The sequence below is a fragment of the Arachis duranensis genome, chromosome 3 (assembly GCF_000817695.3).
Source record: "Arachis duranensis cultivar V14167 chromosome 3, aradu.V14167.gnm2.J7QH, whole genome shotgun sequence".
Taxonomy (NCBI): Eukaryota; Viridiplantae; Streptophyta; class Magnoliopsida; order Fabales; family Fabaceae; genus Arachis; species Arachis duranensis.
In genome coordinates, this window is record NC_029774.3 from 57,714,862 (window position 1) to 57,739,883 (window position 25,022).

At 40.5% G+C, this 25,022-nt stretch overlaps 2 protein-coding genes across 3 annotated transcripts; both read left to right on the forward strand.

The window, feature by feature from the left end:
- The first annotated feature begins 323 nt into the window (after window positions 1–323).
- LOC107479303 (uncharacterized) lies at window positions 324–3,077 on the forward strand. The gene has a single exon (XM_016099447.1). It carries the CDS (start codon window positions 324–326, stop codon window positions 3,075–3,077), a length of 2,754 nt encoding a protein of 917 aa, XP_015954933.1.
- Window positions 3,078–8,043: 4,966 nt separating this feature from the next.
- LOC107479301 (uncharacterized) lies at window positions 8,044–13,445 on the forward strand. Of its 2 annotated transcripts, none has more exons than XM_016099443.3 (7): window positions 8,044–8,260; window positions 9,107–10,563; window positions 10,889–11,575; window positions 11,671–11,754; window positions 11,839–11,914; window positions 12,041–12,363; window positions 13,128–13,445. In XM_016099443.3, exons 2-7 carry the CDS (start codon window positions 9,220–9,222, stop codon window positions 13,338–13,340), a joined length of 2,727 nt encoding a protein of 908 aa, XP_015954929.1. In that variant the 5' UTR covers window positions 8,044–8,260; window positions 9,107–9,219; the 3' UTR covers window positions 13,341–13,445. The 2 variants fall into 2 exon arrangements, with proteins under 2 accessions (XP_015954929.1, XP_015954930.1); XM_016099444.3 differs by having other exon boundaries at window positions 8,044–8,219.
- The last annotated feature ends 11,577 nt before the right edge of the window (window positions 13,446–25,022 follow it).

Sequence of the window (25,022 nt, forward strand, 5' to 3'; positions counted from 1 at the left end):
AAAATAAAAATAAAGAAGTTATTATATGGTTAGTGTTTAAAGTAGTGTTACGGATCCGAGCCGCCGAGGTCCGAAAACAAGTGAAAGCCCTACTCGAAGCCAACTTCATCCGAGAACTCCCTTACACGACTTGGCTAGCCAACGTCGTGCTAGTTAAAAAGTCAAACGGGAAGTGGCGAATGTGCGTCGATTACACAGATCTCAACAAAGCATGCCCGAAAGACGCCTTCCCCCTACCAAACATCGACGGTCTAGTGGATGCAGCATCCGGACATCGGTACCTCAGCTTCATGGATGCATATTCCGGCTAGAACCAGATCCCGATGCACCGACCAGACGAAGAGAAGACAGCATTCATCACCCCAGACGGAACCTACTGCTATAAAGTAATGCCCTTCGGCTTGAAAAACGCCGGAGCCACCTACCAGCGACTCGTTAACAAAATATTTTGCCACTTAACCGGAAACAAAATAGAAGTCTACATAGATGATATGCTCGCAAAAACGGAATCCGGTGAGCAACTAACCGACGATCTAAAAGTCATAATGAACACCCTGCGAAAGCACCAAATGCGACTCAACCCAACAAAGTGTGCTTTCGGAATGGAAGCAGGAAAATTCCTCGGGTTCATGATCACACAACGCGGAGTTGAGGCAAACCCGGAAAAATGTCGTGCCGTCCTCGAGATGACAAGTCCCAAAAACCTCAAAGAAATCCAAAAGCTCACCGGCCGACTAACCGCACTATCCCGGTTCCTCGGAGCTTCGGCACAAAAGGCAATCCCTTTTTTCAAACTCATGAAAAAAGGAACCCCCTTCAAATGGGAGACGGAATGCGAAGAAGCTTTCCAACACTTCAAGAAGGTCCTAACGGAGCCTCCAATCCTCGCAAAACCCCAAACAGGGGAAACACTATACCTGTACCTCTCCATAACGGAAGAAACAATCGCAGCAGCACTCGTCCGGGAAAACGAGAAAAAGGAACAGAAGCCCATATACTTCATTAGCAAGGTGCTACAAGACACCGAAGCACGCTATTCACGATTAGAGAAGCTGGCTTTCGCACTCCTCTCAGCATCCCGACGACTACGACAATACTTCCAGGCCCACCCCATAACGGTCCGAACCGACCAAACGGTCAAACAGGTATTACAAAAACCCGACCTAGCGGGAAGAATGCTAGCATGGTCCATCGAGTTATCCCAATTCCAGATCAAGTTCGAACCCCGAAACGCCATCAAAGCGCAAGCCTTGACCGACTTCATCGCCGAGATGACTCCGACCAAACTGACACCCGAACCATGGAAACTGCACGTCGATGGCTCATCAAACTCCACTCACGGAGGCGCCGGAATTATACTCGAAAACCAAAATGGGATCACAATTGAACAATCAATAAGATACGACTTCCCAGTATCAAATAACCAAGCAGAATACGAGGCCCTCTTGGCAGGCCTAAACCTTGCTCGGGAAGTCGGCGCCAAGATACTCGAAGTTAACACCGATTCCCAGGTGGTGTGCTCCCAAATCAACGGGACCTACCAAACCCGGGACCCCCTGCTCCAACAATACCTCAAAAAAGTGAGTGAAACCAAAGAAGGATTCGAAAAAGTCTCCATACATCATGTCCCCAGGGAGCGAAACGCCAGGGCGGACCTACTTTCCAAGCTAGCCAGCACGAAGTCAGGACACGGCAACAGATCGCTAATCCAGGAGGTCGTTAAGACGCCTTCCGTATCAACAGAAATCAACGCGCACCTAACGTCGTCAAATCGGGAGTCTTGGACGTACCCGATCTGGCAATACCTCCGCGACGGAATCCTACCACCAGATCCAAAAGAGGAAAGGCGAATAAAAAGAGAAGCCGCCAACTACACCATCATCGCAGGACAACTATACAAACGCGGATTCTCGCAGCCCCTACTTAAATGTGTCGAACCCGGGAACACGGAATACATACTCCGCGAGATCCACGAAGGCTGCTGCGGACACCACATCGGAGGAAAAACGCTAGCCCAAAAAATCATCAGGGCCGGCTATTTCTGGCCCACGATCATTCGAGATTCCATCCAACTAACAAAGAGCTGCGACAAATGCCAAAAGCATGCCAATATTCACCAAGCCGCCCCACACCAACTCAGCGTTATATCGGCTGAACGGCCATTCGGCAGCTGGGGAATCGACCTCGTCGGTCCCTTCCCCACGGCACCTGGCCAGCTCAGATATCTTATCGTCGCCATAGACTACTACACCAAATGGATTGAAGCCGAACCCCTGGCCTCCATCACGGCAACCCAATGCCGGAAATTCGTCTGGCGACAGATCATTACCCGGTTCGGAATCCCCGAGGTCATCATCTCCGACAACGGAACCCAATTCACAGACAAAAGATTTAGAGAACTCTTAGAAGGATTGCATATATCCCATCGGTTCAGCTCGGTGGAACATCCCCAAACGAACGGACAGGTGGAATCCGCCAACAAGATTATCGTTAAAGGTCTTAAGAAACGACTTGACGAAGCCAAGGGATTATGGGCAGACGAGTTGGGATCAGTCCTGTGGTCATACCGAACGACACCACAAACAAGCACGGGAGAAACGCCCTTCCGATTAACATACGGCGTAGAAGCAGTCATCCCAGTAGAAATCGGGGACCCCAGCCCCAGAAAAACGGTCGGAGGTAACGACGAAGAGGCAGAACGGGACCTCGTAGGCGAAGAAAGAAGCATAGCTCACGTCAAAGAATTAGCACTCAAACAAAGAATCAGCCTAAGGTACAATCACGGCGTCATCCGACGAGAATTCGCGGACAACGACCTCGTTTTAAGACGAAACGATATCGGCATTCCGACCCCGGGAGAAGGAAAGCTCGCCCCCACCTCACGAAGGGTTTTAACGAGGCCCAACCACTTAAATAATCTTTTTTTTTACAAGTTACTTTCACCTCATCCCCATTACAAGCCACCACTGTTCCTCAAAAACACGGAACGAAGACACGGCCATCGCTGGAGGACCGATCATCCTCCGGACCAAACACACGGATATCCGACAAAACGACCAAACGAACGGTTACGATAAAACAAAACAGAAAGGCCCGAACGGCCAAATTAAAAGCACAAACGGATCATACAAAAAGCCCGGACGGCCGAAAATACCATTAAACGATCCCCAAAAAATGTCACGGCCCTTGGCCAATCCAAACATTCAGAAACAAACAAAGTACAAAACTAAATACAAAAGAAGACTATTCAAATATCAACAATCCGCCCATCACGGACGGTCTTGAATGCTCCCGTCACGGACACATCCACACCGGGAGCCAACACCAGGAATTGCGCCTTCATCGTCTCCTCGGTAGCAGCAACGGCATCCCCAGCATCAGCCAACAAAGCCGCTTTCTCCTTCTTCAGGGCTTCGACCTCAGCCTTCAGAGTTTCCGACTCGGCGAGAAGCAAGGCAGCTTGAGAACTCGCATCTGAAGAACGCTTCCGCTCTTCAGCCAGTTGAGAAAGTAGCGAAGTCTCAACACCGGCAAGACGGAGTATCTCCGCCCCGGCATCCTCTGACGACTTCTCCGCCTTCTCCTTTGCAGTCTTTGCCGTCTCAAGCTCTTCCTTCAACTTGGTCACATCGGCTTGGGCCTGCCGTAACTTCTTCTCCAACAAACCCGCTTGAGCCATAACGGGCTCAGCCTTCCGAACGACCACAGCAGAACGAAAGAGGGCACGGTAAACCGACTCAGCCTGGAACGAGACGTCGCAACCATCAAAAAATGACTCCGTCCCAGGCATCAAATTCTGATCAATGAAACCCGTGGCATCGAAACGTCGGTCCATCACACTAGGGACCAGACCCTCCCCCTCAAAAGTCTCGCTAATCGGCTCCTCAGCCCTACTCCTCTTCCGGGAAGCCTCAGCACCCGACAACACGACCACCTCGGGCGAACCAGGAGGAACTTGAGCCCCAGATGGCGCCCCCGAAGAAACTACCCCCTGAGGTGGAACCTGAGAATCCACAGCCGGATTTGAAACGGGAGTCGACGGAGACGACGACCCCTCCTCCCGAACCAACGCTGCCTTCAACCTTGCCAAGGTAGTCAGCCCGCTAGCCATCTCAACTGAAAAGAAATCAATAGAAGAGTCAAAAAAAAAAAGGGGAAAACACACCAATATAAGTCCGACAAGCCTCAGGATCCCCCATAACGTCCCGAGGATTCAACGGACGCTCGCCAAACAAGTGCCATAAAACGCTGGCGACATCCTTATCCTCCCGAGATAAATCGTCATAAGAAACCTTAGTCAAAACCGACGGCCCGGCTCCAAAGTTCCAGTACGTCGGAAACCGGCGCTCGCCTTCCAGGGTAAGCCAAAACGGGCGGTGCCCCTCAACAGGACGCACCTTAAAATACTCCCACTTAAACCCATGAAAGGAGTCCTCAAACAACCCGAAGATCCGACGATGAGGCTGCGCCCGGAAAGACATATACCCTTTCTTGTGCTTCCCCTCCTTAGTCGGAAGAGTGCACAAGAAAAGGAAAAGAAAAACGGGAACCGAAGCCGGGAGATCAAGATACTGGCACACCAACTCGAAGCACCGAACGGCCGCCCAGCTGTTCGGGTGAAGCTGAGACGGTGCCACGGAACACCGACTAAGCAGACCCTGAACAAACGGGGAGAAGGGGAACCGCACTCCGAGCCGAGTAAACATGGATTCGTAAACCCACATCCAGTCCGGCACGGTGGGGGAACGGAGGTTTAGATAGCAGACGCGCTCATCTGCATCAGGGAGCACGAGCTCATATCGCCCTTCCTCCTCACCACCACCACAAATCGCCCCCTGATCGCGGAGCCGTTGGAGATCACCCTCCGTCATCCGCGACGGAACGCCCCAGACATCGCTGGTCACCCAACCATAGCGATTGGGAACACCCCTGGAAGGGGCAATAGGGGCACCCACACCCTCATTTCTCCGACGCTGCATACCTATAACAGGGAGGAGCACCACCATCAGCCTACCAACTCTAACAATGACAAAATAAGAACCTAAAAACACCACTACCAAACCCAAACGTCTTAAACCACCACTACAATCAAGGTAAAAACGGCGGTGCTCAGCCCCTTCCCCGAACCCAACAAAAACACCAGACGCGGCAAAACAGATAGCAAAAACAAAACAGGCATGCACAAGCAAATATGAAAGGAAAAAGGCAAAAATACCAACCTGGTGAAAATGAAGAAAGCTTGAGAAGAAGACTTGAAGACAACAGAACGGCACTAGGAAGCAAAAAACCAACGAAGAATTCCCCAGAAAATGAACAGTTCCTTTTTTTTGGAAAAAAGAAAAAACTGACGGGGGAAATAAAAACCAAAGCAAACGGTTTCAAAAAGAAAGCGAAAAGACGTAACTGACCCTGAGAGCAACGAAAACTCACGGGGGCAAAAAGGAGAAAAACCCCTCCACAATAAATGCCCCCTCGGAAAAGCAAACTAATCAATTGCACCTCAAAAGACGCAACAAAGCGCAGCAAGACACGGAAAGGTCACATCAAGACCAAAACAAAATCGAGGAGCCGACCTCATCACCAAACGAGCACTCGGCCAGCGCCAAAGACGTAAAGAAACGGCTCGAACTCCTAGCGACAAACCGAAGACATTCGCTCTCTCGCTACGGGGGCAACTGTTACGGATCCGGCCCACGGATCCCGAACCTAGGACCAAACCCGAAACCCGGCTTACCGGGTCAACCCGTTTCATCTCTCTAGAAGGCCCCGTATCGGCCCTCTAACCAACTTTTGAATTTAAACGCACCTCTTATCTTAGCCAGATAAGATAAAGATAACTACCATCATCTATAAATAAGAGGACCCAAAGTCCCTCCAGGTAATCATCCATTCCTCACACCTTATACCTCTTAGATCCATGCTGACTTGAGCGTCGGAGTGTCTTTGCAGGTACCTCCCCTCCGCTCCATCTGGGCCATCCAACACCCGATCCAACTCGCAGGTTCCCGATCCTCCTCTCAACTCGTATCAGAAGCATTCTGTACAAGTAGTTAGCTTAGTCATGTCAACTTTAAAATTTATCAATTGAGATGTAGAATTTATAATGAATATATGTGTTTTGTTAATTAAACTCAAAGGTTAAATTAGTATTTGTTTTATGTTACATCAATATTCATAGTATTAGTGGAATATATGTGATGAATCACATATAAAAAAATAAGAGAGTTGCCATGTAATTAATATTTATGGTAGTTAGCTCATTCATATCAATTTTAGAGTTCATCAATTGAGACTTATGGTTTATAATGAACATAAATGTTAAGTTAACCTCAAAATTTAAATTAACATTTTTTCAGAGTATACTAATAATATTCATTGAATTTATAGAATATAAGTGATGAATCATATATAAAAAAAAGGGAATCGTCATGTGATTAATGATTATAGTAGTTAGCTTATTCATGTCAATTTTAGGATTAACCAATTGAGATATTGAGTTTATAATGAAAATAAAAATTGGGTTATTAATTGATCTCAAAATTAAAATTTGTGTTTCTTTAAAAAACACCAATATCCTTAATATTTATAGAATATAAGTAATAAATGATGAATCATAAAAAAAATAAGAGAGTCGTTATGTGATTAATGTTTACGGTAGTTAGTTTATTCATATCAACATTAAAATTCACTAATTAAAATTATCTTTAGATAAGATTTAATATTTTGAATTTTGAATTTAATTATGTAAATTTTAGAATCCATCCATTCTCATACTATCTATGAAATATAGGCAATGAATTAGGCATTAAAAAAATAAAAGAATTGTTCTATGGTTAATGTTTATAATGTTCAGCTTAATCATGTAAATTTTAAAATTTATCCATTGAGACGAAAGATTTATATTAAATTACAAAAATTAAAAAATCTTTTTATCATCCATGTAACATAAAAATTTAGATGAATCATTTTCCTTGTCAATATGATTTTAATTAAGTCATTCAATCTAATTTTTATAGTGTAACTAATATATGTATATATTTTTTACAAACATTATATAAATTAGTATTTACGGTGTAAAAACTTAAGATTTAAATATAAAGGATTAACTTTACTATTATTATATATAACTTAATATTTTAGAAAGCAAGTCTCAAAAATATTAATTTACAGAATTATATAATTTTAATTTTAATTTTTCAGTTAAAAATTATAAATTAATGTTTTTGTTATTGTATTATTATGATTTCAATCAAAACACCGAACAATCAAACTTGCAACTTTTTTAATTTATCATTATGAAATTTTTATTTCAATTAAAATAATTTATTAAATCAGTGTAAAAAATACTAAAAATATAACTTAAATTATCTATAAATTATTTTATGTAATACATATAGACCGAGTAAAATATAATTTAAAAGTTAAAACTATTTATTATTATTATTATTGTTGTTATTATTACAAGTATCATTATCATTATTATTTGAAATATATAATTATTTCATATCAATTTTTTCATTTATATTTACCTTACTTTGCCCGGACATATTCATTAGTGAGATATTTTTAATATAAATATTTATTATTTAAATTATTTTTAAAAAAATTTAATTAAATTATTTATTCAAACTAAAAATAATTCTATGATATTAAGAATTTTGCATACAGAGAATAAAAAAATATATAAATTTATTTTAAAAATTAATAAAAATAAAATAACATATTTTTTAAATAAAGACTTAACTATCTGTTAAAATAAATTTTCGTCTCTTTATCATCGTATACACCTATCTTTCGTAGGGAGTGGATCCTCTCCAATGAGAAAAAAACTAGATGATATCCAGTGTTCAATCTAACCATTCATTGCACTCTCTTTCTTATTTATTTTTGGACCCACTCATAAAATCAAAGGTGATAGATCACACTAGATTCTATCAATTGTTAAAAAAATTGGAGAGGATCTTTTTCCATTTTTCGTACATAGGTAAAGATTATTATTATTATTATTATTATTATTATTGAAAAACCCTATGAAAAGAAGAATCGGTAATTCGGTATAACACGGCCGGGTTGAGTTAGAGTCTCACCCACCATCCACTCGTGACTCACTCATTCCCAACCGATTTTCGCATCCACTGCCACCGCCCGAACGATTCCAACGCCGGCCAACCGTCACCGTCTCCGGCAACTCTTTCGTCACCAGAAAACTTCGAGAATCGGTAGGTCCTCTCGGATCTAGATCGTTTTCGCCGTATTTCAAGTAGGTTTCTTTTTTTCTTCTTTACCGCTTTCTACGATTTAGCTTCTTCGTCTTTATTTCCACTTAAGGTTTCATGATTCCCTTTTTTAAAAAATAATAAAAAGAAATTTGTGATTTTTGAGGTTTACGAAAACCTTCAGTTACTGTTGCTCTTTTTGCTGTTCAATTGCTTTAACTAGGTTATAAATATAATCTGATTCTGTNNTCCCTCAAGTTACTATGTATGTCGGCAATTTTACAACATTGTTTTACTGTTTGATGTCAACATTTCATGAGATTTCATGCAGAAACTTTTTTCAAATTATGGACGGCTTAGAGCTAAATAGTAAACGCTGAATTATGATTTATTTGAAAATGGAAGATGGTAGATAGCTCTTCCCTGCCCCCTTGAGTCGATTGGCTAAATTAGAGACAAACACAAGGATACGATTCCGATATCAACTTTATTCATATATTTTGAAAAGAATCAATGAGCTCACTTCTAGTAACTAACCCAACCTTTCTAATGATTGAATCCTTAAGTGTTATAATTTCACATTGTTCCTAGTTTCTTGGCAGATAAATATGCTTAATAGTTTGCATTATCCAAAGGTGCCAACCAGCAATCCAACATGTAATACTTCCAAGCTCTAGAAAAGATTGGAAATAGTCTTAATACGGTGAATAAGTTATACAATTGATCTAAAAACATAGATATCCTAGATAGTTTTAGTTTTATACTTGCATGATGTGGCAATTACTTCCATGGTTTATTTTCAAAGATAAAAAAATTATGTTACACTGGTTTAAAGCTCTAATATTTTGGCGGCTAACTCTATTTGCTATACATCACAATTGTTGGAACAGGGAAGGCTCTTACATTACTATGTCATAGTTTTGGTTTGTTATGTGCCTAATACTAGGCACTCGACCACTCATGCATATGTAACTGGAATTGTAACAGCTCAATTTTGGATATAATGCCTCCATTACGCTCCAGTGGATTTGTTGATCCCGGTTGGGATCATGGTATTGCCCAAGATGAGCGGAAAAAGAAGGTTAGATGCAATTATTGTGGGAAAATAGTTAGTGGTGGCATATACAGATTAAAGCAGCATTTAGCCCGAGTTTCTGGTGAAGTAACATATTGTGAAAAGGCTCCTGAGGAAGTCTACTTAAGAATGAAGGAAAACCTGGAAGGGTGTCGATCCAACAAGAAACAGAAGCACATTGATGCTCAAGCATATATGAATTTTCAGTCTAATGATGATGAAGATGATGAAGAGCAAATTGAGTGTAGAAGCAAAGGGAAGCAGTTGATGGATGATAGAAGTGTATCTATAAACTTTACACCTCTTCGTTCATTAGGATATGTTGACCCAGGGTGGGAACATGGTGTTGCTCAAGATGAGAGAAAGAAGAAAGTGAAATGCAACTATTGTGAGAAAATTGTTAGTGGAGGTATTAATCGGTTTAAACAGCATCTGGCTAGAATTCCTGGAGAGGTAGCACCTTGTAAAAATGCTCCTGAAGAAGTTTATCTTAAGATTAAAGAGAATATGAAATGGCATCGCACTGGAAGGAGACATAGGCAACCTGAGGCTAAGGAGTTGATTCCTTTCTATGCAAAATCAGTTAATGATGATGATGATGATGAAGAAGAAGAAGATGAATATGAGCAGATGGAAGATGCTTCGCATCATGTGAACAAGGAAACATTGATTGATGTTGATAACAGATTGTCTAAAGACTTTAGGAAGACCTTCAAGGCAATGCCGCCAAGTACTGGTCCTGAACCTGTATTGAGAAGATCTAGGTTGGATAACATATACCTGAAACTGCCCAAGAATCAGCCTCCTCAAGCTTTCAATCAAGTCAAAGTTAAGACTGGGCCCACTAAAAAATTGCGCAAGGAAGTCATTTCTACAATTTGCAAGTTCTTTTACCATGCTGGGATTCCTGTACAGGCTGCAGACTCCTTATATTTTCATAAAATGCTTGAAGTTGTTGGTCAATATGGACAGGGACTGGTATGTCCACCAAGCCAACTTATGTCTGGTCGCTTTTTGCAGGAGGAAATAGATTCCATTAGGAATTATCTCGTCGAATACAAGGCTTCCTGGGCAATTACTGGTTGTTCTGTAATGGCAGATAGTTGGAGAGATGTACAGGGAAGAACAATTATTAACTTCCTTGTTTCTTGTCCTCATGGCGTATACTTTGTTTCTTCAGTTGATGCTACTAATGTAGTAGAAGATGCACCAAATCTATTCAAGCTTCTGGACAAGGTGGTGGAGGAAATAGGTGAGGAAAATGTGGTGCAGGTAAAATGTTTTTTCTCTTATTCTTGTAGCATCCTCCTCCATCATAAATACCACCATGTAACTGTCATTAGTTATTTTGCAATAGAAATTACAACTGGAAAACAGAAAAGATGGAAGAATGATATGGAAGAATGAATCTGGAGATAGAGAGAAAATTAGCAAAATAAGAGTGAGCCTCTGAGCACTAGCAGCTCAGACTCTTCTAAGCCTAGCCCAAATGTTTGCCTACCTCCTACTCTCCTTGCACCCTTACAAATAATACACTTTTAACACTGCTGGGAATTTGGCTCTAACATTTTGTCTTCCTTATCCACTTGTCATGTAGGTCATAACTGAAAATACTCCCAATTATAAAACTGCTGGGAAAATGCTTGAAGAGAAGCGAAGGAATTTGTTTTGGACTCCTTGTGCCACTTATTGTATTAATCGAATACTAGAAGATTTTATGAAGATAAGATGTGTGGAAGAGTGCATTGAAAAAGGCCAGAAAATTACAAAACTAATATACAATCAAATATGGTTGTTAAATCTTATGAAAAATGAATTTACTGAGGGGCAGGAGCTTTTAAACACAGCTGGGACACAGTATGCCTCTAGCTTTGCTACATTGCGGAGCTTGTTGGATCATAGAGTTGGGCTCAAAAGAATGTTTCTATCAAACAAATGGATTTCATGCAGGTTCTCCAGGACAAATGAGGGGAAAGAGGTGGAAAAAATTGTCTTGAATGTCACGTTTTGGAAGAAAATGCAGTATGTTAGAAAGTCAGTAGATCCCATCATGCATGTACTTCAAAAGGTTTGTAGTGGTGAGAGCTTCTCGATGCCATACATATATAATGATATGTACCGAGCAAAACTTGCAATCAAATCTGTTAATGGTGATGATGCACGTAAATATGAACCATTCTGGAAGGTGATAGACAGTCATTGTAACTCTCTGTTTTGTCACCCACTTTACTTGGCTGCGTACTTCTTGAATCCCTCCTACAGGTATCGGCAAGATTTTGTGGCGGTATGTGAAAAATATTGAATGTTTCCTAGTTTTATAAAATTTTCAAATTTTATTCAACTTCTCTCCTGAAGCACATGTTTGATATACGACTGTAGCATTCTGAGGTAGTCCGGGGGCTCAATGAATGTATTGTTCGGCTAGAGCCAGACAATATGAGACGGATATCTGCATCAATGCAGGTAAGATGTTATTAGAGACTGCTACAAGATACTTGTATTATTAGATATATTTATTAATCTAGGACAAAGTGATGTCATTTCCAGATTGCTCATTATAATTCTGCACAAGATGACTTTGGAACTGAATTGGCAATTAGCACAAGAACAGATCTTGAACCAGGTAAAAACTGCTGTGTTGCTGCTAAATGCAACGTATACTGGGTTTCTGGTTACATTGCCTGTAAGTGCATAGACTCATTTGGTGATAAATTTGAATTGATTCTTTTCCCCTTTTTCACGTCACTAGCTGCGTGGTGGCAACAACATGGAATAAGCTGCATAGAGTTGCAAAGGATAGCTGTGCGCATATTAAGTCAGACATGCTCAACCTTTGTGCGTGAGCATGAGTGGAGTATATATGATCAGATATACAGTAAAAGTCAAAATCGTCTAACACAGAAGAAACTGAATGACCTTATCTACGTGCACTACAACTTGCGACTTAGAGAATCCCAATTAAGAAAAAGGTCTAGGGACTCAAGGTCAACCTCTGTTGACAATGTTCTGCTAGAGCACTTACTCAAGGATTGGATAACGGACACCAATTTACAAAGCTCTGATGTTGATAAGGTACTACAGCTTTCTGCTCTCTTGAACTTGAATGTATGATTGTGAAGCATTAGTTTTTGCAATATGTTACGTATCCTGAGGAGAATGTTGAGTCAGCAGTGCAGGCAGCTAAAAAAGGGAAGATAATAATTCCTTTACCTTATCATTATTCTAGACGAAATAATAAAGGAAAGGGAGGAATAACTGATTTAAATAACTGATTTATTTTAGGAAGCAATAACTGATTGAGTCAGTTAGAGGAGAATCAGGGACTGCATGATTTTAGAAGGCAATAACTGATTGAATCAATCAGAGGAGAATCAGGAAACTGCATGATTGTGAAGATTTCAATTAGAGAGAGGGTGAGGGAATAAAAGAAGGAACCGAATAGGTATTGAGGCAGGAAAAGATTTGGAAAGGCCTAGGCTAGGAGAGAAGAGGACTCTCGAAATTCCTCTGCTATCATTTTTCTATTCTATTGTAATTTCTGCATTTCCATTCAATAAATTCCAGCTGAGAGTATTTTGCCTATAGGGTAACCTGTTCAGTCTGTTTTTTTTTGTTGTACCGAGTGCTGTGGGAGCATTCTGTTGGTACCAGTTTTAACACAATACATGAGTAATGCTGTGCTTTTTTTTATTGTAACTTGAATTCAAAGGGCATTCTAACCCAGATAATTAATTATGTCTCATTGGTTGAATACTCGAATGTTTGAATTAAAATTTGAAACCGAGGTTGTCTCTACTGAGTTTCTAATTTTTTTGTTTGTTTGTTTGTTTGTGCAGAACATCTATGATGGAATTGAACAAGATGATCAATATGAAAATGATTTAATTGATTATGATGATGGAGCTGCACGATCTTTGAAGGGAACGCTTGAGCTGGAAACTATGGCTGATTTAGTAGTAGGATCACCAGATGTAGACCATGCTAACATTAATGCTGCCACTGACAATGACTCTGATCTTAATTATTTTGATGATGATTTGAGCGAGTAATTAGTGACAAATCAAGATGATCATCCGGGTGTATAAATTATTTTAACCCTTGTAGAGAAATCATTTTAGATTGAATGCAATCTTTTTAGTTTTAGAGTCATACAATATGATTAGTAAGTCCTAGCATGTTGCTAATCTCACCCAATGGTATTGCTGCACGTCCATGATGAAATATGGCTTTGTACCATGTACGAGATACTACACTGGCTTTGTACCATGTACGAGATACTACACATGTAATTACTTTGTATTCATTGCGAAACCAAGCAGGGATGATAGAAAGAGGTGGCCAACCTATGCTTTGTCACCGAAGCGCCCAAAACAATTTTGACGCACCAGTGCGCTGAAAAAGAATATGTAAATATACTTTTTCTTTGGATTTATTCGGTTATAATTTTTAAGAAATGGGTGTTTTCATCATTCTTTATCTTCTCCCTTGTTTTCCTCAGTTTTTCTCTATCTTCCACCTAACAGTTGCAGGTTAACCTCCTTACCTCCATTTTTGCCTCTCAATTTTTCTGCATCTAAAGTCCGAAATGAAAAAATTAAGTGTCTGGCCCCGTGGCCTGTGCGTCTTGACTGGTCAACTAGTGGTGGCTGGTAGTAGTGTAAGGTGGCTCTACCTCTGTCTCTGGTCTTTGCATTTTGGATCAAGCTAAATCTTCTCTTCTCCAAGGACAAAAACCTTCTCAACCCCCAAATTGATGCTAGTTTTGGTGTCTTTGGCTAAAGTTCTGCATCCTTCAAGCTTTTTCGTAACAAAATTGATGTAGATTTTTGTACAAGATGTCTCTGGTACGGGTTGAAAGATGGATCGGGAACTTGCGGGTCGAGGCGGATGCCGGATTATCTGATTGGAACAATGAGGGGAGGTACCTGCAAAGACACTCCGATGCTCAAGTCAGAATAGATCTGAGAGGTATAAAGTGTGAGGAACGAATGAATACCTGGAGGGACCTGGGTCCTCTATTTATAGGTGATGGTGGATATCTTATCTTATCTTGTTTGGCTATTAAGTCGGGGTCCGTCTGGTCGTTTGATTGGCATGACCCTTTTTGTATTCTTGCGTACGTTGCATTTTCTGAGGCGTGCTTTGTCAGTTTCGTTTTTCGAGGGAGTATTTATCGCGAGGGGACGTTTGTGTTACTTTCCTTTTTTGCCCCTGCGTCCCATGTTTATCTGCAGGGGTATTTACTTCTTTTCGTCCTTTTTTTTAATACCATTTTGGCTTTCCTACTATCCTTCCCTCGTTTGTTTCATTTCCCAGTTTTTCTTTGTGGGAGCTTCTTCTCTTTTCTATTTTACTTTGGTGCTGTTCTGCCTTTCTGCTGTTGCGCTTCTGCTTCTTTGTTCTAGTATCTTACGCTCGCATTTCCAGGTTGGTTTCCTTTTGCTCTTGTTTACTTTGCAGTGTTTGTTATTCTATACTTGTTTGCTTTTTGTATTTCTGTGTTTAGTGTGGATTGGGGTCGCACCTTTGTGTATGGTGTTTCTGCTCTTTTTGTTGGTGGGTTTTATAAAGGGGGGATGAGCACCACTGTTTAGTTGGTAATGGGTAGTGGTATCTGTTTTTCCGTTCCCCTCGTCGTTTTTTGCCGTGTCGTTTGGGGGGTGTCCCTTCCCTTTACTCCTGGGTTACCAGTGATGTGTGGGGGACGCCTTCGCGGATGACGAAGGCAGACCTCTAGCGGCTCCGTGATGAGGGGGCTGTCTGCGGGGGTGGTGACGCCGAGGGTCGTTACGAGTTTTTCGTTCCGGGGGTTGACGAGAGGGTCTGTTACACCAATTTGGACTTGCCGACCGTTCCGGATTGCATGTGGGTGTACGAGGCAATATTCACCCGTCTTGGCGTGCGGCTCCCATTTTTCCCTTTTGTTCAACAGTTGTTGAGTCGGTGTTCCGTGGCGCCGTCCAGCTGCACCCGAATAGCTGCGCGGCGATCTGGACATTCGAGCTTGTGTGCGAGTTTTTGGAGCTTCTAGTGTCCGTGAATGTTTTCCTTTTTCTCTTCTTGTGCACCCTTCCATCCAAGGAAGGGAAGCACAAGAAGGGGTATATGTCTTTTAGGGCTCAGCCTCATCATCGGGTCTTCGGCTTGTACGAAGATTTTTTTCATGGGTTCAAGAGTAGGTATTTCAAAGTCCATCCTGCTAGGGGGCGTCATCCGTTCTAGTTGATGTTGGAGGGTGAACGGCGGTTCCCTACATATTGGAATTTTGGTGCGGGGCAGTCCGTTCTTACTCGGGTGACGCAGGAGTTTTTGACTGCGGAAGACTAGGACATCGCCTTTATCTTGTGGCAGTTGTTTGGGGAGCGTCCTCTGAATCCCAGGGATGTGATGGGTGACCCAGTTGCTTGTCGGGCCTATGTTGGTCTGTGATCTTTTTTTTGGTTCTGAGTTGGATACTTATGCTTTTTTTTCTTTTTGATCTTTCTCGCAGTTGAGATGGCTAGGGGTTTGACGACTCTTGCCAGGCTGAAGGCCCAATTGTCTCAAGGGACCCCTTCTGGCAGTTCTCCCTCCACTCCGACCTCCCGGCCTGCTGATGATACGAGGGTTGCCTCTGAGGATTTGGTGTTGACCGAAGGTGGCACCCAAGGGTCAGGTCAGGGTGTGGAGGTTGACGATGATGTTGTGGTTGTGTCGCCGGAGGGTGCTTCCCGGAAGTGAAGGCGATCGGAGGATGTTGATAGTGAGAACTTGGTGGAGGGGGAGGGTGCGGTCCCATCAGTGAAGGACCGTCGTTTTGACTTTTCGGCCTTCATTGATGAGTACCTTATGCCTGGTACGGAGGATTTCTTTCGTGAATGCGATGTGACTTTCCAGGCGAAGTCGCTTTACCGCTCCCTTCTCCGTTCCGCTGTGATTGTCCGGAAGGCCGAGCCCGTGATGGCTCAGGTGGGCCTTTTGGACAAGAAATTGCGCCAGTCTCAGGCCAAGGTGGCGAGGTTGAAGGGGTAGCTTGCGGATGCCGAGTCAGCGAGAGAAAAGGCAGTGACGGCGTATGAGGAGTCTGGTGTTGAGATCCTTCGCCTTTTGAGACTTCTCTTTTGTCTCAGCTTGGGAAAGAGCGGAGGAAGGCTTCGGACGTCGAGTCCCGGTCTGCCGTGCTTCTTTCTGATGTTGGTACTTTGAAGGATGAGGTAGCTGGTCTGAAGGTGGAGGTTGTGGGTTTGAAGGAGGAGAAGGCCGTGTTGCTTGTTGATGTGAAGGAAGCTATTACTGCTACTGAGGAGACGATGAAAGCTCAGGCTTTGGTGCTGGCGCCTGATGAGCGCTCGTGGACTATGTCGGAAGAGAATTTCTCAATGAAGTTGCGTTGCAAGTATAGCTCTACCAACAACAATCCTCGATGATCAAATTTAGAAAGGAATTGGTTGTCATAAGTTCAACCCCAATAAAATAACCGAAGTATTCAAGTCTCGGGTTGCTTCACAAGGAATGGGCAAACATATGCTTCAACATTGGTTAGAAATCCGGGGTTGTAAATCATGAGGAAGGAATTAAACTAGGAATCTTAGCAAACAAGTAATCTTAAAGTGCAAGGAACTAATTCAAATAACTAAGCAAGATGTGAGCAATTCCAAACTAAGAAGACAACATTCAATATAATTCTACTCTCAACTAAACAATAACTATAACTAAGGCAAGGCAATCAAGATTTTTGGGTTTCCAAATAAGAATCATAAAAGCAACTCTTGGCTAGACATGGGAATTGGGGTCACTATCCTTGCCTAATAACCATATCTTGACAATTATGAGGAACTAAACCCCTTAAGTCTACTTCTATACTTGAAGTACGTTAAATGGTTTAGTCAACATCAACCCATAAGGTCTAACCTCACTACTAATTAACCTAGTAGCAGGCTAGTGTCAATGGCTATCAAATTGACCACTAAGGGTTCCCAAATCATCAAATCCATTAGACCCAATGACTTAAGTTTACCCAATTCCATTGGCATAAGCTAAGAGTAAAAAGAACTACTCCATAATCAAGGTAAACAATTCACCAAACACATGGTAAGCATTAACAAAAGACATGTTCAAATTGCAATTGGATTGAAATTAACAAATACCCACTAACAAATATCAACATACAATCACTCAAACAACACAATTAATCATAGAAATCATCAATGTAACATCAACGAACCAAGATTCACAACATTCATGCAATGGGTATAAAGTAACAATTGACAAGAATCCATAAAACTAACACAAGATCTAAGCAAAATTATACTAAGAGATTCAAATTAAACAATCAAAACTAGTAATTAACAAGATCCAATTCAGAACTCAACAAGGGAAGATCAAATTAAAGCTAGATCTAGAGAAGAACAAGGGTTTCTCTCTCTAGAAGAACAAAGAACCAAAAACTAGAAAATGTGTCTTAGTGTAAAAATGATTGATCCCCCTTCTCCCTAGCATCCTTGGGTCTTTTTCCTTGCAGAAATAGCTTGAAATTGGGCCTAATGAGCCTTAGACATCGCCAGGCACGATTTCCTTTAATGGGGTCACGTGCAGCTTCCCGCGCGTGCGCGCCATGCGTACGTGCGCGCCGATTGCTTTTGTGATCCACACGTACATGCCAAGTGTGCGTGCGCATCGGTTGGAATTCTCTGGCCTGCGCGGATGCGTCCATCCTTGCGCGCCACTTCCAGCTATCCTCATCCACGCGTGCGCGTGAAGTGTGCGTGCGCGTCGGTGCTGAAGTTTCCAAAATCCAAATCTTCATGTTCCTTCCTCTTGTGCATGCTTTCTTTCTCTCTTCTAGGCCATTCTTACCATATTAATTCTGAAATCACTCAACAAATATATCACGGCATCGAATGGCAATAGAGAGGATCAAAATATAGCAATTCTAAGGCATAATAAGCATGTTTTCCATCATGGAGCAATATTAGGAGGTGAACACAAAACCATGCATTTCTTATGAATAAGTGCGAGAAATATTGACAAAATCCCCAAATTAAGCACAAGATAAATCACAAAATTGGGGTTTATCAAATCTCCCCACACTTAAACCAAGCATGTCGTCATGCTTAAAATAAAAAGACCAAGGATCATGGTGAGAAGGGTTTATGAAATGCAAACTACCTAAGTGAATGCATGTAACTAATGTAAAATCGTCTATCTACTTGGTCAAGGGTAAATCCATCCTCCAAGAACACATGTGAGCATATAGGGTGAAAATGATATGTAGTTCATGAATCCTACCAAACTGAATATCACTATAAAGTGCATATAACTTGCTAAATGAATGCTTGCGAAAACCGGGAACAAGGAGTTGAGCATCGAACCCTCGCCGGATGTGTATCCGCTCTATGGGCTCAAGTGTATAGGGTTCGTCACTCGATCCTCTCCTAATCATGCTTTCCAATATTTGTCTTTCATCTAACAATTAACAATTACTTAATGCATGCTTACAAGTATCATGAGGTCTTATTCATGGGTTGTAACGTGGCTAGGGTGAAGGTAAGGATGCATATGGTCAAGTGAGCTTAAAATTTGAGTCCTTGATTAACCTAGAATCCCACTAGACACATAGAACAACCTATACAACTATAATACATTACCTAGCTACCCTTGAGTTTCACTTTTTGCATACTCATGCACTATTTTCAATTCACATCCCATATGCATTATTTTTTTTTACTTTGTCTTGTGGTATTTTTGCCCCCCTTCATTGCTTTTCTTTTCTTTTCCATATATATATATATATATATATTTTTTTTTCTTTTCTTTTTCATACATTCTCATATATACACATATGAAATTCTTCTCTTTTTTTTCGGTCCCCTTTTCCGTGGGGTTCATGTACAAAAGTTTCAATGCATATGGTTCAATCATTCAATACATGAGTATGTTCTCAAATTCCAGAATTTTCAATTACAATTACAATACACCTATATATCTACCCAAGTTCCCAAGTATACCCTCCCAATTGAATGATACACATCCTAACTCACCTAGGCTAATCAAAGATCCAAATTTAGGGACATTCATAGTTTTTCGCTAAGTGTTGTTGGTGTGCTCTTTTTAGGAACAAAGAGCGTTTATCATAGGCTCAAAATTGGTTAGCAATGGTAGATAAAAGGGTTAAGGCAGTTTTGGAAAAGTGACTATTGAAATGATGGCCTCGGTCATGTAAATGCATTCATACACAAAGTAATGGACATATAGAATCAGACAAAGCAAGGATTACAATCATAGAGAGAGAATAATGCACGCAAGAATGGGAATTAATGGTTAGAAGATATAACCATACAATAGGCTCAAAACTTACATGCTTGTGTTCTTAGCTCAATCACTATGTTCCAAAATACATTCTTGAAGCAAGTTTTCCGCAAAAATTTTTTCCAAAATTGGTAGGGTATCCCAAAACACAGTTTCTTGGGAAAGAAGTTATTATTTGAACAAGCAACTCTATAGAGACTAACTATCATGCAAAGGATATTTACAAACAAGACTAACTACACATGCAATGTACTAACTACTAAGCAAAAGATAAATCCATGAGTATTGAAAGGAAAAGATTGTTACCCATGGAGATCGGTTGAACGACCTCCCCACACTTAGAATTTAGCACGGTCCTCTGTGCTACTAACAATGTGCAAAGGACAGTCGGGACCGGAACATTCACTATCCCCTTCATCAGAGCTCCCATCACTTGGGTTGGAGGTGGATGTGAATATTTTGGGTTCCTCCATGCTAGGGGTAACACAACGCAAAAGCTTCTTGATGTAAGTGTATCGGCGTTGGTTGCACCGCTCATATCTATCAATCTTTCGGTGTAGATCTTCTATCCTTTGATGGTTGGATCTTTGCTGCGGTGGTGATGATAAGGTGGGAGGAATAATAGATGGTAGGGCTACATCAATGCTTGGTTTGTTCATGGGAAGATGTAAGTATTTTCCGCTTGGGACCACATCGCCCTTAGCCGGAATTATAGCTTTCATGTCCATGGCTTCCCAAGGAACACCCGCAGCAGCAACTAAATCAGATACCAATGCTGGAAATGGCAAATTGCCCCGGTCATGGATTTGACTCATCGCTTGCTTGACAAGAAGTGGAATGTTCACCGGTCTCCCCGTGAGAACACACCAAAAAAGCAAAGTGAGATCCGCCGTGAAGGACGACTTATGGGTGCTAGGTAGGACATAGTGGGATAGGATTTGGGCCCAAGCTCTAGCGTCTACAGTGAGGAAATGTGCGTCAATGCACTTGGGTCACATCCGAAGTTGACCATGGGTCCAAAATGCCTCTGGTTCAGCAATGACTTGGAGGACTGAGTCCCAGTCAAATCCAGACTTTTTCTCGCTGACATAAGACCTCTTGGTAGCCATCCATGTCACTCGGTACTGGTAAGACATTAAGCACTTACTGAATAGGCTCTTGCGACACTGAGACTTGCTTCCGGTGCACGTATACCGATTGAAGAGAGGGAAGATGGTAGTTAGTGTAGAATTCTACCACCCATGAGAGATTGACTTCTTGTGGTTTTCTCAGAAGGAACTCCCATTCTCGCTGTTCAATTCGGGGTAGAATACAAGGAGCAACTTTGTCTGGCGGAGCGAGTAGATGCTCAGCATGATAGTTCCTCTCAACCATGGTGGGAAACACAAGTTCACAAAAGCGGTTGGGGAATCTTGAAGAATCCTTTGCTGGTTTGCTCTTCTCATTGTCATCAATAGGAGCGGGTGCCTTTGCCTTCTTAGATAGAGGTCTGGCTCCTAATGAGGAGTGCACCTTAGAGCGTGACTTTGGGGGTGCCCTCTTTGTGGCTGGTTTCCTTGAAGCTTTCTCCTTGCCTTTCTTGGTGGCCATCCTAAAAAAGGAGGGGGAAAGAAGGAAAGTGTTAAACCCAAAGGATCAACTCAATAAACATGCAAGTGAGAGGTGGTGTCCAAAAGAAATAGTGCAACAAAGTATTCATAGAAGCATGGGTCACAACACTTGGGATGGGATGCAAGAGGGAGTAAAGCATGCAATATGGCATGAGAGGAATGATCTCAAGCATCCAAAACAAAGAGCAAGTCATGTTTAATGAGTATCTAATTAGCAAGTAATAAGCAAAATGTGTTCGATGCACTTAGAAGAGAGCAAGTGAATGAGGAGGTGATGAGCGGATAATTTATATGCTTTTTGGCATTGTTTTTAGGTAGTTTTTAGTATGATCTAGTTACTTTTAGGGATGTTTTCATTAGTTTTTATGCTAAATTCACATTTCTAGACTTTACTATAAGTTTGTGTGTTTTTATGTGATTTCAGGTATTTTCTGTCTGAAATTGAGGGACCTGAGCAAAACTCTGATAGGAGGCTGACAAAGGACTGCTGATGCTGTTGGAATCTGACCTCCCTACACTTAAAATGAATTTTCTGGAGCTACAGAACTCCAAATGGCACGCTCTCAACGGCGTTATAAAGTAGACATCTAGGACTTTCCAGAAATATATAATAGTTCATACTTTATTCGTAATTAGATGACGTAAACTGGCGCTCAACGCCAGTTCCATGCTGCATTCTGGAGTCAAACACCAGAAACACGTCACGAACCAGAGTTGATCGCCCAAAACACGTTACAACTTGGCGTTCAACTCCAAGAGAAGCCTCAGCTCGTGGATAGATCAAGCTCGGCCCAAGCACACACCAAGTGGGCCCCGGAAGTGGATTTATGCATCAAATACTTACTTTTGTAAACCCTAGTAGCTAGTTTAGTATAAATAGAACTGTTTACCTTTGTATTAGACGTCTTAGACTATCTAGTTCTTTTGACCATTCGGTCTTTCATGGGGTCTGGCCATTCGGCCATGCCTGGACCTTCATCACTTATGTATTTTCAACGGTGGAGTTTCTACACACCATAAGATTAAGGGTGTGGAGCTCTGCTGTACCTCTAAGATATTCGTTGCACTTCAACATGATGAATGTGATGATCCGTGACACTCATCATCATTCTCACCTATGAACGCGTGACCGACAACCACTTCCGTTCTACCTTAGACCGGGCGCATATCTCTTGGATTCCTTAATCAGAATCTTCGTGGTATAAGCTAGAATTGATGGCGGCATTCATGGGAATCCGGAATGTCTAACCTTGTCTGTGGTATTCCGAGTAGGATTCTGGAATTGAATGACTGTGACGAGCTTCAAACTCGCGATTGCTAGGTGTGATGACAAACGCAAAAGAATCAAGGGATTCTATTCCAACATGATCGAGAACCGACAGATGATTAGCCGTGCTGTGACAGAGCATTTGGATCATTTTCACTGAGAGGATGGGATGTAGCCATTGACAACGGTGATGCCCTACATACAGCTTGCCGTAGAAAGGAGTGACAAAGATTGGATAAAGACAGTAGAAAAGCAGAGATTCAGAAGGAACACAGCACCTCGATACACCTATCTGAAATTCCCACCATTGGATTACATGAGTAACCTTATCTTTATTTTCTATTTAATTTATTATTATTATTCGCAAAACCAATAATCTCTTAAATTAGTTAATCTGCCTGACTGGGATTTACAAGATGACCATAGCTTGCTTCATACCAACAATCTCTGTGGGATCGACCCTTACTCACGTAAGGTATTACTTGGACGACCCAGTACACTTGCTGGTTAGTTGTGCGGAGTTGTGACAAAGTGTGATTTATGTTTGAGAGCACCAAGTCTTTGGAGCCATTGTTGATGATCACAATTTCGTCCACCATGTTTTTGGCGCCGTTGTCGAGGATTGTTCGAGTATGGACAACTGACGGTTCATCTTGTTGCTCAGATTAGGTAATTTTCTTTTATTTTCTTTTCAAAAAAGTTTTCAAAAATCTTTCAAAAATTTGTCTTTATTTTCGTTTTTCTAAAGAATATTTTCGAAAAATTTATTAAGAAAATACAAAAAAAATCATAAAATCATAAAAATAAAAAATATTTTTTGTTTTTTGTTTGAGTCTTGAGTCAATTTTTAAATTTGGTGTCAATTGCATGTTTTAAAAATTATTATGCAATTTTCGAAAAATTCATGCATTCATAGTATTTTTCATGATCTTCAAGTTGTTCTTGGTAAATCTTCTTGTTTGATCTTGATGTTTTCTTGTTTTGTGTCTTTTATTGTTTTTCATATGTATTTTTGCATTCATACTATCCATGCATTAAAGAATTCTAAGTTTGGTGTCTTGCATGTTTTCTTTGCATAAAAATTTTTTCAAAAATATGTTCTTGATGTTCATCATGATCTTTAAAGTATTCTTGGTGTTCATCTTGACATTCATAGTGTTCTTGCATGCATCATGAGTTTTGATTCATAATTTTCATGTTGTGAGTCATTTTTGTTGTTTTTCTCTTTCATCATTAAAAATTCAAAAATAAAAAATATATTTTTCTTAATTTTCTCATAATTTTTGAAAATTTGAGTTGACTTAGTCAAAAATTTTTAAAATTAGTTGTTTCTTACAAGTCAAGTCAAATATTCAATTTTAAAAATCCTATCTTTTCAAAACTTTTTCAAAAATCAAATCTTTTTCATTTTTATCTTATGATTTTCGAAAATTTAAATTTTTTTTTCAAAAATCTTTTTCTTAATTTTATCTTTATTTTCGAAAATTATGCTAACAATTAATGTGATTGATTCAAAAATTTGAAGTTGTTACTTTCTTGTTAAGAAAGGTTCAATCTTTAAATTCTAGAATCTTATCTTTTAGTTTCTTGTTAGTAAAGTAATTAATTTTAATTTTAAAAAATAAATCTTTCTTATCTTATCTTTTATATCATATCTTTTTCAAAATTTTATCTTTTTCAAAAATTTGATTTCAAAATATCTTATCTAACTTCTTATCTTCTTATCTTTTCAAATTTGATTTTAATATCTTTTTCAACTAACTAATTAACTTTTTGTTTGTTTCTTATCTTTTTCAAAACCACCTAACTACTTTTCCCCTCTCTAATTTTCGAAAATATCTCATTCCTTTTTCAAATTCTTCTTAAATTAACTAATTGTTTTAAATTTTAATTTTAATTCTATCTCATATTTAATTTTCGAAAATCATTAACTGCTTTTCAAAATTAATTTTTGAATTCTCTCTCTCATCTTCTTCTATTTATTTATTTATTTACTAACACTTCTCTTCACCTCTCTTCATCTCCAATCACTTCCTCTATCCTTACCCTTGTGTTTGGATTATTCCTTCTTCTTAATCCTTATCCCCTTTCTTCTTCTACTAATAATAAGGATCCTCTCTACTGTGACATAAAGGATTCCTCTTCCTTTTCTTTTTCTCTTCTCTTTCATATGAGCAGGAACAAGGAAAAAGGCACTCTTGTTGAAGCTGATCCTGAACATGAAAGGACTCTGAAGAGGAAACTAAGAGAATCTAAATTACAACAATCCAGAGACAACCTTAAAGAAATTTTCGAAAAGGGAGAGGAGATGGCAGCCGAAAATAATAATGCAAGGAGGATGCTTGGTGATTATACTAAACCCACTTCCAAATTTGACTGAAGAAGCATCTCAATTCCTGCCATTGGAGCAAACAATTTTGAGCTGAAACCTCAATTAGTTGCTTTAATGCAACAGAACTGCAAATTTCATGGACTTCCATCTGAAGATCCTTACCAGTTTTTAACTGAGTTCTTGCAGATTTGTGAGACTGTTAAGACGAATGGAGTAGATCCTGAAGTCTACAGGG